This window comes from Populus euphratica, unplaced genomic scaffold, assembly GCF_000495115.2.
Source record: "Populus euphratica unplaced genomic scaffold, PopEup_1.0 scaffold5.1, whole genome shotgun sequence".
Classification (NCBI taxonomy): domain Eukaryota; kingdom Viridiplantae; phylum Streptophyta; class Magnoliopsida; order Malpighiales; family Salicaceae; genus Populus; species Populus euphratica.
Genome location: NW_011499848.1, coordinates 1,079,685 through 1,094,609, shown reverse-complemented (window position 1 = coordinate 1,094,609; position 14,925 = coordinate 1,079,685). Strand labels below are relative to the sequence as shown.

The 14,925-nt window shown below is 30.7% G+C and overlaps 1 protein-coding gene across 7 annotated transcripts; it reads left to right on the top strand.

Moving 5' to 3' along the window:
• Window positions 1–3,025: 3,025 nt before the first annotated feature.
• Window positions 3,026–8,880, top strand: LOC105112899 (cell division protein FtsZ homolog 2-1, chloroplastic-like). 7 transcript variants are annotated; one of them, XM_011008804.1, is made up of 8 exons: window positions 3,026–3,107; window positions 3,610–4,354; window positions 4,926–5,225; window positions 5,717–5,807; window positions 6,049–6,176; window positions 7,305–7,397; window positions 8,334–8,390; window positions 8,451–8,880. In XM_011008804.1, exons 2-8 carry the CDS (start codon window positions 3,719–3,721, stop codon window positions 8,589–8,591), a joined length of 1,446 nt encoding a protein of 481 aa, XP_011007106.1. In that variant the 5' UTR covers window positions 3,026–3,107; window positions 3,610–3,718; the 3' UTR covers window positions 8,592–8,880. The 7 variants fall into 7 exon arrangements, with proteins under 7 accessions (XP_011007106.1, XP_011007113.1, XP_011007140.1 ...); XM_011008811.1 differs by having other exon boundaries at window positions 3,077–3,159; XM_011008838.1 differs by having other exon boundaries at window positions 3,102–3,185; window positions 6,052–6,176; window positions 8,463–8,880.
• Window positions 8,881–14,925: the final 6,045 nt, after the last annotated feature.

Sequence of the window (14,925 nt, the reverse complement as noted above, 5' to 3'; positions counted from 1 at the left end):
TATACTTATGTCCAGATGAAGTACATGTCAAACTTAGAACTCGAATTGCAAACCTTTATAATTTTAGACATTAATCCCTGTGAAAATTTCACAATTGAGCTGGAGTTTTTTCATCCCTTGTTGTCTTAACAGTCTCGATACCAAATAACCCTTTTGCATCCTTGAATAATTAAAGTTATAAATCAATTTTGCACCTTTCGATTGCATAAAACACTATCTTTTTAAGTATTGATATAATCCAATTTTAATGCTGACATTAACTTTAAAATTTAGATTTTTGTTATAATAATGAAAATTCAAATAATAAGTTGTTGTATATAAAGATCTATGAAGTTGAAGTTTATGTCTTGTATCAACAATATTCCATATAAATATATAATTAAATTGGAAATATCTCTCTAAAAATATTTATATTAATAAAGAATAACATGTGAAATAAATAATTAGCAAGATAAATATTTTTTTTCCACAAAACTAAAATTCATTTGTATCTTTTCTTTTGCTTAATCCGTTGTTTTATATATAAAACCCATGATTGATTTTTTATTTGAATTAATTAATCAAATAATTTTAATTATAAAATATATTGTTTTAATACATATAGTAACATCATGCCAAAACTTGATGTCCAAAACACAATTTTGAATTCGTTTCCTTTTTTTTATTCTTGAAAACCTACATGACCTCTATTGTTTGGAAGTAAACATAATCATCAGTTGTATTTTATGATAATTCAAACATTTCAGAGTCAAATATGCAGTAGCAAGTCGAGTGGCAGCAAACCTAATTAAATCCTTTTTTTTTGTAAAGTGCCTTAACATGTAAATAAGAATAGTTATTAAACAAATATATGAGGCGATCCTTCTCCTTAGTAATAGTAACTTGATGAACCTCTAGTTTCTTCTCAAAATCTTCTAATATTAAGTCGATACAATAGGCAGCACATAGTATCCAAAATAACCTCTCTCTCTCTCTCTCTTTTTCCATCAATAATTATTGTTACCTTATAATTTATAACATTATCGGTGATTACTTGCATAACATCTTTCTTCCTAGTCTTCTTTATAATGACATCCAATATATCAAATACCTTATTAGCAGTTTTGGACATATTAGAAGTATCTATCAATGATAAAAAATGATCCATTTAGGACTATTAACTAAAAAGTTGTAAATAAAACATCTTTTTTTATTTGTCAATCCATCAAACATTATTAAATATTTTTTTTTTCCATTCTAGCTTATACTCCTCAAGCAAGTTCATTGTTCGATCCATTTCTTGCTTCAGATGCTTATCTCTCTAATATTATAATAAGACAGAGGCTTGAAACTTGACATATGCTTTGCAATCAATTCAAGTGCCTTAAAAAACTCAGGGTGTTTTAGATAGTTAAATAAAATTACATTAGTGTAAATAAACCTTGCAATTTATTAACATACTTCTTCTCTGATATCTTTTTTTAGCATTTGATTTATGATTGTTTATGCACTTCCACTCTCATTAGTTGCTCTTTTTCATTTGCCCCTAGAGCTAATTAATTTCATTTCATTAACTTCTTTTCCAATATATTAATGAGCTTTTTTTCTTTTTCTTTTTTTTTCTAGTTACTTCTAGATATTTTACTAAACTACCTAATTTTACTTAACATATTATGAAACTTATAGACATGGTTTAACATCTTTACGAGTGCAAACCAAATGATATTTGAAATCAAAAGTATCTCTATTGATAATTTTCTGACAATACTTATACTGACTTTTTTTAGAATTCTTATCAATATCTATATTATGTTGCCATCCCACATCAAGTCTATTACTAGAAGACTTGTTTTCTAAATGTTATATGATCAACAATTCAAGAATAAATTCAAATTAGCTATATAATCAATCCAAACATTTTATGAATCTAAATAAATTTTAGTTAAAAAAGAAATACCATGATACATATGACTAAATGAATGATTAAATAAAAAAAATGCAAACAAAATAAGATATTAATAAAAATAAATCGAGTTTTTTATGCTAAAACTAAACTCCAAAACTTCTTTATTTTACCTTTCACTTTCTTCTTCTTTAACCTTTCAAAAGTTTCTTTTATTATTATTTTTTCTAAACAACTTAAGCTTTTCTTTTTCTCGTGCCATATATTTTGCTAATAACTCAATTATTGGTTGTCAGCTATTTTATTAGATGATATTAACTATATAATAGGTGGTTTAGATAAGAATTTAAGATTAAAGAGTTTGGTTTCTTATGTAGTTGTTAATATGATGACCATTTAAAATTTATATAGTCATTAATTTTAAAATTTATGAAATTAATCAAGATATATGTAATCTGGTATAAATATCTATAATAATAATAATAAAAAAAAAGATATGTAATCTGGTCTAGATATCTATAATAATAATAATAATAAAAAAAAAGATACAGTTACATGAATTTGTCACATTAGCTTTCCTTTGGCTTGTATCCTAGAACTGCAAAATGTATCTAATTCAATAAGAGAGAGGTCTCACTTTTTTCTTTGATTTAAAAATTGAAAACATGTATCGCACAAGAGAAAAGATTATAACCATGATTGAAGTAATGGTTGGATGATTCCGAAGAAGGGTTGTAGAAAATATATATCAAACTATAAATTCAATCTTTATTTTAGTATTTTATTCATTTTTTTAAAATAATTTTACCTGTTAAATATATGAGTTAATTCATGATTTTAATAACTTTATTTGGATGTGTTCGGGTAACAATTTCTTTTTATAAAATTTATAAAATTTTATTTTTATAAAATTAATTTATTTTTAATGTTTTTATATTATTTTGATAGGTTAATATTTGAAATAAATTTTAAAAAATAAAAAAAATATTTTAATATATTTTTAAATAAAAAATATTTTTAAAAAATGACATTTAACTTTTTTTAAAAAAAAGTTTAAGTTATTTTTGTTTTAAATTGTTTTAATATATTAGTCTTAAATATTTAAAAAAATAAAAAATTATTATTTTAATATTTGTTTTTAAAAAAAAACTTTAAGATGCTCGTTATCATCTCAGTCACATAACAAGCCTCTCTCATAACCTAAATTTTCAGCATTCGCAGCCAAGTAATTAGCTTTACCTTGCTTCCTTCTTCTTCTTCTAATTTTCCATGCTGGGGTTTGTGATTTTTTGCCATTCTATTTGTGAGTTGTTTTATAGTTTTTTTTTCTTCTTAAAATGTTGTTTCACTTGTGTCCAGATGTCATCTTCTCCATTTTTGTTCCTGTTTGATGCAGTGATGGGTGGTTTAGGCCCCCCCCTCCCCCCAATTATTGGCTTCTTTCTTGGTTATTCCAGGCATATGTTGTAGCTAAATTGTTGAATTATTAGTGCTCGTGGCCAATTTCATGTGCGAATAGTTTCAAATAAAGAAAGAGTCTTGAAAGTGCATGTTTTTTTGTTTTGAAATATGGGGCGGGGTTGGTAGTTGGATCTTGATTTGTTTTTCAATGTTGTTTTGTTTTCTTGACCCAAGATGGATTTCTTAAAGTTTGAAATCTTTTTTCTCTAATGCTATTGTTTTCTGTGTGTATCTTGACTGGTTAACTTGTTATTACCTGTGTCCAGGTTAAGGAAGAATGGAAGTAAGCAGAACAGTTCGATTTGGGCAGCTTTGGTTCTAAACTACTTCACTACTGAATCGTAATTTAAAGAATTTTGCTTTTTCCCTCCTAGTATGGCGACTTGTGTTTCTCCGCCTTTCACGCCATCTGGTACTCAAATTTCAGTAGGACGAAGGATTTCAACAGAAAACCGATTTGGTAGAATAGTTACGGTCCAAAGGTTTGACAAGAAGAAAGGTTCATGGGGCGCATGTAGAAGAAATGTCTTCAGTATCTCGCAAATTAGGTGTTCGGTTAACTCTCACAATATCAGTCCAAATCACAAAGACTCTTTCCTGGATTTACACCCCGAGGTTTCAATGCTCAGAAGTGATGCAAATGACACATATTCTACTCTGAGAAAGGAGACGTCTGGAAAAAATGTCACCGAGAGCTCAGGGGATACCTCTTTTATGAGCAACTACAATGAAGCCAAGATCAAGGTTGTTGGTGTTGGAGGTGGTGGGTCTAATGCTGTTAATAGAATGATCGAGAGTTCTCTGACAGGGGTGGAATTTTGGATAGTGAACACAGATATTCAGGCAATGAAGATGTCACCAGTGCTCCCAGAGAATCGATTGCAAGTCGGCAAAGAGCTGACTAGAGGTCTGGGTGCTGGTGGAAACCCGGATATAGGCATGAATGCTGCAAATGAAAGCAAAGCGGCGATAGAGGAGGCACTTTATGGTGCAGACATGGTCTTCATAACAGTATGCCCTAGTTATTTTCCTATATGTTATTTGTTGAAAAAAATTAGTAAGATGAAAGTAGGTCAGATATAGAACTCCTTTCTATCATCTTTTAGAAAAGAACAATTTATTAGTTTTGCACACTTCAGTAGAATATTGAGATCAGAGGCACACTTTTTTGTGTTTTGCAGAACTGCATATTAGGCTTCCCATTGATCCTTGCTGACATCTAGTTAAGTAGTAAATCCAATAGATATGGGAGTTCAACTGTAGTCAATCGAATGCTTTAATTTTTTTTTCCTGAATTGGAAAATAATGGGGGAAGATTATAGTTGTTGAAGGAAGTGCAAAATTACAAGTTCATATCATCAGATCATAGCTATGATTCATGTTATATCAGATATTGATGTAAAATTAGGCAAGAACAATTGCTATAGATCTACCACATTCTGTTGAGGGTTCCCTTTATATTTTTTTTTGTCTCTATGTAGTTCTTCACAAGTCCTAGAAATAGATCACAGTACTGTACTTCCTGATTGTTGCTGCTTTTCTCATTCTGTTATGATATCCTGTTGATGCGTTAAATTTGTAGGCTGGAATGGGTGGAGGAACTGGCACTGGTGCGGCTCCAGTTATTGCTGGCGTTGCAAAGTCTATGGGAATACTGACTGTTGGTATTGTTACGACACCGTTTTCTTTTGAGGGCCGAAGACGCGCTGTTCAAGCTCAGGAAGGAATCGCGGCTCTGAGAAACAATGTCGACACATTAATTGTTATTCCTAATGACAAGTTGCTGACTGCAGTTTCTCAATCAACCCCAGTGACAGAGGCATTTAACTTGGCTGATGACATACTTCGGCAAGGTGTTCGTGGTATCTCTGACATCATTATGGTATGGAACAAATAAAGACAAATGCCAATTTAATTTGTGTCTTTGGCTTCCTATGATTTCGTTTCCGGTAATCATGTGTGATGTTCATGTGCTAACCCTCATATTTCATGACCATGAGCTTATAAATTATGCACAATTTCACTGTTTGTTTAATGTTTGACCATTCAATCAGCTCTGACAATGTCTTTGCACTTGATTTTATAATTATAAAAAAACCCTTTTTTTGGAACCAACATTCGCACTTATTTCTCTCTACTTCAAATTTTCCGTTGAATTTGCAACCAGACACTTCTTACTTATCAAATCCTGCAAAAGAAGAGAAGGCCAATTTCCAGGTTGCTGCAGTCATCTGACAGGGGTTTCTGGACGTATCCCATGTCTCTAGGCCTCTGTCTTCTATCTTCTATTCCTTTCCTTTGTCAACCATATTCAGCAATGTTCTTACTTGTTCAGTTATTCCTCTCTTAATGGTGGGAAATTTTCTTCTACAGGTGCCAGGTCTGGTTAATGTTGATTTTGCTGATGTTCGAGCTATCATGAAAGATGCAGGTTCTTCTCTTTTGGGAATAGGAACTGCAACTGGTATGTAAAAGAAGAAAGAAAAGAATAACATTGTTATGTCACTACATGCATTTCTATTATTAATTTCTTGGGTTTTTGTGGTACACCTCTTGTTTATTTTTTTCTGAATGCCTGCCTCGTTCATGGTGTCATTCTCGATTTCTGTTTTCTCTTCAATTTTTTTCTGCACAAAACTGTTTGATGCATCATGATCAAAGTTTTAATTGTCTGGCTGTAATAATTTTTTTGCTTTATTGATTAGCAGGGAAAACCAGGGCTAGAGACGCTGCATTGAATGCCATCCAATCACCTTTGTTAGATATTGGCATTGAAAGAGCTACTGGGATTGTGTGGAATATAACTGGTGGAACTGATTTAACGTTGTTTGAGGTGGGCCTTCTTCTTTGAGTGTCGTGGTTGAACCTGATTTTATTGCTATTTTATCTCCTGCACTTTTTAGTAGTGTTTTTGGGAGTACTATGGAATAGATAGTACCAATCCCCACTGGAATGCAAGCATTATTGCTTTGGCTGCTGCTCAGTTTATAAGGATGCATGGGATCAGGTTTTAGACTGTCATGGTCTTTGTGGAATATTAACTATTAAACATATAGGCATGCACATTCAAGATCGCAAGCATCATTTTTTATGCCAAATGGGTGCAATCTTTTCTTTTCTATAATGAGTCTTTATCACTGTTGTGTTTTTGCAATCCAAAAGTTTAGGATTTGGAGAGTCGGTGCACTAATTTGTATGTAATTGTTTTCCAAGCAAAATAAGAACACTGAGATTTGCTAAGCTACTTGTAATGCATGCCATGTCCTTAACTCATGAAATAGTGGTCCTGCTCTTGCAGAATTAAGTCTTTGGAAAAAGTAAAATTCCTTGTGAAATAGTATCATGGTCATGCTGTTGGTTTATTAGCATGATAAATTGTCACTCTTTATTGTACGTTCTAATTTTTTGTTATTGGATAAAGAAATTGAGTCTGTACAAGCATCCTTTATATCTTGGCTTTGATCGGTTAGATAGGTGCTTGCATCTTTTTTTTCTATTTGTTTTAGAAAGATTTAAGCAACATATGCCACCAGCTTGTCTGGGAATGATGAGAAAACTATGGCCTGCACATGCATTCTCATCTCTACTGGCCACATGCTAATAGGCAACCTACTTCTACAGTGTCCAACATGAAGTTGGAACAGCTTTTTGAAGAGACATACATATATTAATGTGCAAGTTCTGCATACCAATACAAACTTTATTGCTCGTAGGGGAAAAGCAAATGAAATGAGTGGTTTACTTGTATGCTTTTGGGATTGTAGCAGTGAAAAAACCAGTCTTGTTTATCTAAACACTAGCCAATGTTGTGTGCATTTGTGCTATAATTTGTTTTAACGAGTTGGGTTAATATGTACCTACATGGCTTTCTGCACCCATCATTTACACTAACATCCTGCCATGGTTTTCTATTTAGTAAGAAGATATTTTGACTTCAATTCTTGTGTCATATTTCTTGAAGGTGAATGCTGCAGCGGAGGTTATATATGACCTTGTGGATCCAACTGCAAACCTAATATTTGGAGCTGTGATTGATCCATCACTAAGCGGTCAAGTAAGTAGGCAATAGAGAAATAGCACTAACATTATGTTTTTTATTATTCTGGTAAAAGGTAATCTGGACAGTATTTTCTTTAAAAAAAAAAAATAAACAAAAGGAATACAAGGAAAAATTGAGGTTCTGAGGACGAGATAGAAAATACAGATAAATGATTACTGTTGCATATCACAAAATTTGACCTTAGCAAAGCTTTTCTCATTCAAGTGGCCAGCAAGAGTCAATTTCTCTTTGTCAAAGATTTTTCTGCGTCAAAACTTCCAGAACTGTATATGTCCTATATACCAAAGTTTCTCATAAAAAATGAATTGCTAAGCAATTCCACATGAATTTCTGGATAACATTCATACCCTAAAGCAGAAGATTTCAAAAAATAAAGGACTGAGAAAACCCAGATATACAGCTTCTAATTTTTCAAGAATGCGAATTTATGCAACCTTCTCTAATCTTATTATAATTTTTTTTTTCTTTTGAACTTCAAGCTTTAATCTCATTGCATGAGTCCTTCAAGTTAGTGGTATGAATGAGCTTTCAGGTTATTAGAGAACCATTATGTTTGGCAATCCCATTTCCCTTGCTTTGTACTTACAGATTACATAATGTTTTTCCTTTAAGATAGTATTGATGATGAGCAAACAATAAATCAAAATTGAGTTTTTATAATTTTAATTAAGAAACATGACATCTGAAATTGCTAATTTAGCTTGTGATAATGAGCTATTCAACTCTGAGGGATGAATCCAAAGAGAAATCTTTATTGGTTCTACCTCTTTCTTCTGTTTGAAGAGCCTGGAAGCTGAAGTTCAATGTTGTTGAGTTCTGATGTATGAGGATATTATAAATATCATTTCTTGCAGCATGAGCTTTAAGTCTGATTAATCAATAATCATCTCTCTCTTTATTTAGTTATTGTGGTGTCCTTTTGTCATTTAGGTTAGCATAACCCTGATTGCTACTGGATTCAATCGCAGGGATGAAGGTGAAGGACAGGTATGTTTTTGAGGTCCATTTTCGTATGATAAATTGTATCTGTTTATATCCTTTTGATAGGCCAAAATGCAGGGGACACAGCGTGCTCATGGTGATGTTTCTCTTGGAACAAATAGACGTCCACCATACACTGATGGTGGCTCCGTGGAGATTCCTGAGTTCTTGAGGAAGAAGGGTCGTTCTCTCTTCCCGCGAATGTGACCTGTTTTGCTTGTTATTTCGTTGTATTGAAATGTATATTCTTCATCCTTTTGTTTTTCTTTTACTCTGAGATCTTCTCCTGACAACCTTTAGAGTTGACTGGAATGCTAGAGATTCACTCATAAAATAATTGTTTTAAGTTTAGATTTCTAAAATTGCATTTGTGGTCCGTGTAGAGCCTCCAATTCTTTTCTTCAAATAAAGAATTTGGTAGTACATCAATATGACATTTATCTATGCCTTTTGGGTGATATAATAGAATCCTAGTGAGATGCCACCCATTATTTCTTGTTTTGGCCCCTTGAAGCTTTCTTATCACTTGTGCCTGGTACCTTTTTTCAGCGATTTTTCAACCCAGAGATTATTTTTGGGATCAAAATAGATTATTAGTCTTCATCTTAGCATTAAGTATGATACTCTCAAAAATATATCTCATTCTCTCTATATAGATATCATAAAATCTTTCCCTCAGGAAATCAATTTCTGTGATCCTGTTCTGTTTTTATACTCATCCACATGTTTGCTCCCTAGAAAATCAATTCCTGTGTGCTACCTTTCCACCTCAATTAATTCACATACCAAATAAAGCGACGGTATTGGACCAGACCTTGCTAGTGCACACCGCGCACACTTGGTGGCCACCTTCAGCCATCCAAAAAACAGAAACATATTTTTTATTAGAAGAGTCCTGCTGTGTACTATTCATACCTACCTTTCTATACCAACTTAAGCCACACAAATCTGACCCCAACAAGAAGCGTGGATGATGAGACGTAGGGTTGTCAGATACCATACAAAAAAAACTAACACTTGTGATCTGTGTTATCACTTTCCTCCCATCTATTCTTTCTTGCACGCACAATCAAGATTTTATAAGCCTCAAGCCTCATCAAACTCTAGCCAGCACTCCCTAGTGTAGCGAGCCCCAGTATTTTGCTTCAAAATGGAGGGCACGCATTTGTCATCTATGAAACATGAACCCTCCTCCAATCCAGGAAAACCCACCGCTAGGAATATTGCATTTTCTTGGCAACCAAAGTCACCTTCTAGGGCAGAAACCTCGCAAATCATGAACAAAGCACAAACATGGTGTTCTTATCCTGGAGTGGAGAATGTTGGCAATGAAGTGAAAGAGCAGGCAGCCGAGGCATTGATTTTAATGCACAGAGAAAGTGTTACTCTTACTACTGCTACTCCAGGACGTGAGAGACTAAAGAGGCATAGAGAAGAGGTGAGTGGCAAGGTGATGATTCCGGATACATGGGGTCAAGAAAATTTGCTTACAGATTGGATTGATTATTCTTCATTTGACAAGCTGTTAGCCCCAAAAGGAATCACATCAGCTCGTGAAGCACTTGTCGCTGAGGGACGTAGAGCCAGAACTTCTCATCAACGATTGGGAGTAGAAAGTAGCTGTTAATAATTAAATGATGAATTTCTTTGATTATCTTTCTCCTTGCTTAATTTTCTAGATTTGATCTGGCCAGGAGAGCTTAATTTTCTAGATTTGATATGCAGGAGAGCCTCGTTATATATATGATGGCGTGAAATCCTTGAGTGCTTTCTTCGATGGGCCATGATTGTTTTTGTAGATTGTAGAACTGGAAGCATGTGATTCTCTAATTAATTATACACCACTTTAATCGCTCATAATTTTCTTCTTTTAACATAAAGGGTTTTGCTAAGATCATGGATCTTACATTTATTTCATCACAGAAAGAAATTGTTCCTTTTCTTCCCAGATGCATGCATGCAACTGTGTGATTACAAGTCTACATAGTTGTCCAAAAATATATGATACAAGAAACTAAAGACAAGGAGAGTAAATAAAGTAGTAGACCAGTGTAGAGTGTAGACACAAAATATGAGTCCTGATCGTGACACAAGACCAATGTACAAAATATGAGTCCTGATCGTGACACAAGTATATAAAAATAGAAGCAGAAACCTCCTGTTGCAGCCCTGGTTTTTGCTACTGGTTTGTGGTGCGGGGGACTGGGGAGAGGACTAAAAGAAAGGTTGGGGAGGAAAATGAGGATAGAAAGAAGGTGGGCTTGGAAAGTTTAGGCTTTGCTCCTTTTCTGATGGGGGGATTTTTAAATAGAAGTTTGGAGCCATAGAGATAATTAGCCCACACACTAACACCATGCCAAGCCCTCTTTCACGTATGGGTGAAAATAATTTGTTGTAGGCTAATAGCTACCTTTAAGCCTAGAAAGTTGAATGTTTTGGCGAAATAAAAGTTTTAGTGAACTAATACATTTGTAATTTTTTTTTTTTGGGAAAAGTAGTACAATTTAAAGTTGCTGTGGTTTTAAAATGAAATATTTAATTGATATTGTAGTAATAAAATGCAATATATAGAAATCATGATTAAAAAATCTGATAATATTATATTTTAAAAGCATAATATCAATTAAGGGTGTGTTTGTTTTTGATATAGCTTTTTTTATTATGGTTTTAAAATAAAAAAATTAGAAAAAATTTTTTTAGTTGGATTTAAATACGTGTTTGGTAAAAATTATAATTGAAGTTTATATATAACAAAAAAACATGTAAAACATTTTTGGATAAAATGCTTACTTTATTTGTTTTTGTGTTTAAAAAATACTTTTGAAAAAAATTAAATTTTTTTAATTTTTCTTTGCTTTAAATTAATTATTTTTAGTATATTCAGATTATTTTGATATGCTGATGTCAAAAATAATTTTTTTAAAATAAAAAAATATCATTTTGATGTGTTATTATATGAAAAACACTTTAAAAAATATGTAAAAATTGCTGTACAAAATCTGCATTTCAAACTCAATTTTTTAGTTGGTTTCGTAGCATAAAATGTAGTTTCTTTTATTACCAAACATGTTGGTGTGTTTATTTCACCGCTAACATGAAAGCTAGCGGAAAACAAATGCACTCTAAATGCTTAAAAGTTCTAGTGGTCATCCCCGCAACCATCCAACAAAATTCTAGTAGCTAAATCCCCTTGCATCTTATATGTTTTGAAGGGTTATTGTAAAACCTTAGTTTAAAATTATAAACCAATTAACTAGAGAAATCTCAAATTAAAAAATAATAAATTATGAGATAAATTTTTATTATCAGAGGTGGAAATCCCTAGTAAAATTAGCATAAACTTTGGATGATATAAAGAGCCCGTTTTTTTTAGTGGTGTGGTTGTGCTTTAAAAAAAATAATTTTTTTTTTCTTTCAATTAGTTTTTTTATGTTTTTGGATTATTTTGATGTTTGGTGTAAAAAAAATATTATTTTGATATATTTTCAAATAAGAAGCACTCTGAAAAACAACCGCTTCCATAATACCAAACACAACCTTTAGTAATAAATCGGTGTATGAAATGTCAATCCAATGATGAATCACGTGAATTTCCTAATCGGGTAATATAATTATTAAAAAGATTTTTGTTATAAATCAAGGTGAAAATAGTTAGACCATAACAACAATAACAACAACAACAATAAGATGAAACATTTAAATAAAATAACATATGATTTTATATTAGAAAAAATTAATTAAATATTATATTTTAAAAGCACGATATCAATTAAGGGTATGTTTGTTTTTGATATAGCTTTTTTTATTATGGTTTTAAAAAAATAAATTTAGAAAAATTTTTTTTAGTTGGATTTAAATACGTGTTTGGTAAAAATTATAATTGAAGTTTATATATAACAAAAAAACATGTAAAACATTTTTGGATAAAATGCTTACTTTATTTGTTTTTGTGTTTAAAAAATACTTTTGAAAAAAATTAAATTTTTTTAATTTTTCTTTGCTTTAAATTAATTATTTTTAGTATATTCAGATTATTTTGATATGCTGATGTCAAAAATAATTTTTTTAAAATAAAAAAATATCATTTTGATGTGTTATTATATGAAAAACACTTTAAAAAATATGTAAAAATTGCTGTACAAAATCTGCATTTCAAACTCAATTTTTTAGTTGGTTTCGTAGCATAAAATGTAGTTTCTTTTATTACCAAACATGTTGGGGCATTTATTTCACCGCTAACATGAAAGCTAGCGGAAAACAAATGCACTCTAAATGCTTAAAAGTTCTAGTGGCCATCCCCCCAACCATCCAACAAAATTCTAGTAGCTAAATCCCCTTGCATCTTATATGTTTTGAAGGGTTATTGTAAAACCTTAGTTTAAAATTATAAACCAATTAACTAGAGAAATCTCAAATTAAAAAATAATAAATTATGAGATAAATTTTTATTATCAGAGGTGGAAATCCCTAGTAAAATTAGCATAAACTTTGGATGATATAAAGAGCCCGTTTTTTTTAGTGGTGTGGTTGTGCTTTAAAAAAAATAATTTTTTTTTTCTTTCAATTAGTTTTTTTATGTTTTTGGATTATTTTGATGTTTGGTGTAAAAAAAATATTATTTTGATATATTTTCAAATAAGAAGCACTCTGAAAAACAACCGCTTCCATAATACCAAACACAACCTTTAGTAATAAATCGGTGTATGAAATGTCAATCCAATGATGAATCACGTGAATTTCCTAATCGGGTAATATAATTATTAAAAAGATTTTTGTTATAAATCAAGGTGAAAATAGTTAGACCATAACAACAATAACAACAACAACAATAAGATGAAACATTTAAATAAAATAACATATGATTTTATATTAGAAAAACACTTACTGTCAATATAAACTCCATGCTATTTTAACCTGAAGTGGTGAAATATTCTAAGGAAAGTTTTTATTATGATTATGGATGAAAGTCTCAAAATAGTACGCAAATTCATATTTTAGCCTAAAAATTATCTAACATCTAATTTTATGATATCAAACATAACATTTAATTTATATAAATTATGTTGATATCTATGTTCAAAGGATATTAAGCCAGTTGTGTTTTTGGTATAATGTTGGAGATATAAAAAATTAGATAAATGGTATTAAGAATTATGCTCTAATGATATAGTGTTAAATTAATATAAATGAGTTTTGAGAGGTTTGAGGAACATGAAATTCTATGTAAGAAGGGTTGAATGAATGTCTACATCATCATGTGTTTGTCAACGTGGATAACTAACCTTATGTGTAAGAAAATGACTAAATAAATGTTAGATTTGAATATAGGGTCTTGGTGATTAAAAATTAGCTTAATGCTTGGTACAATAATTAGATTAGGTGTGATAACTGTTTTGAATTGACAAATTGTATGAATGAGCTAAAAGGATGTCATAATAATTATTTTGAAGTAATTAATGTTAATAATGAGTCAAAATAACATCAAATCTACTTGAGATCGATAAATAAATTTAATAGGCTAAAATGAGCATAATGCATGTTAAAAGTTAAAAAGTGATATCAACGAGCCATGAATGATATAATAGGTGTGAAAATAAAATAATAAAATTAGTAGGTTGAAATTGACAAAATGCATATTTGAAAAGAATGAAATAAAGTATATTCACAAATGTTTATTTCAAATACAAATTATGATGTGAATGTGTAATTGTGACAAATAGATTAGATTAAGTTGGTTTATTGACAAGAAATGTTTCCTTGAAAAATAAAGAGAGACATTCGAGTTTAGACTAACATCGGAAGATAAATACATTTCTAGTATTTATTATTATTATTATTTTTTTATTTTAAATAAATATTTTTTGTAATTATTTATTGTTTAAGTAGAGTATATTTTGGCCATGTGTATGTGATGTATAATTAAGTTAATCAGGATGAGGCTACAATTGTAAATAGTGTATAATATGAAAATGTGAAATATATATTGTAAGACGATGAATATTGTGGAATTGTGTATATTATAAATAATGTATATTTTAGGAGTGTATGATACTTATAAATGAGATATGTTTCATCACCATACAACATGCTATTGCGGAAAAGTTTTATGGATCTTTTTATATAGAAATGCAAGGTGACATGTGGTATATGAACTTGATATAAAATCAGATTAAAAAAAAAAAGAGTCAGCCACAATGACAAGAGCTATAATATATAAATGAGTTGATAACTTATCCAAAATTCAATGCAATGAATAATTAATTGAAATTCAACCTAATTGATGTTATTTTCATGTTCAATCACATCAAATTAATTTTAGTTGATAACATCCATAACTAATTTATTATTAATTTAACAAATTCTAAACTCAACTTGAAACCCGAACAATAATTTAATTTCGACTAAACCAAACACAAATTAAATATAAAACCCATATAATTAATAACAATGTAGTATGTTTATCTTATTTGTAGGACTAGAAAGTGTTGGGGTGACGGCGACAGTGAACAACGATTTTTGAAGAGGAAAATATTCTAAGAGG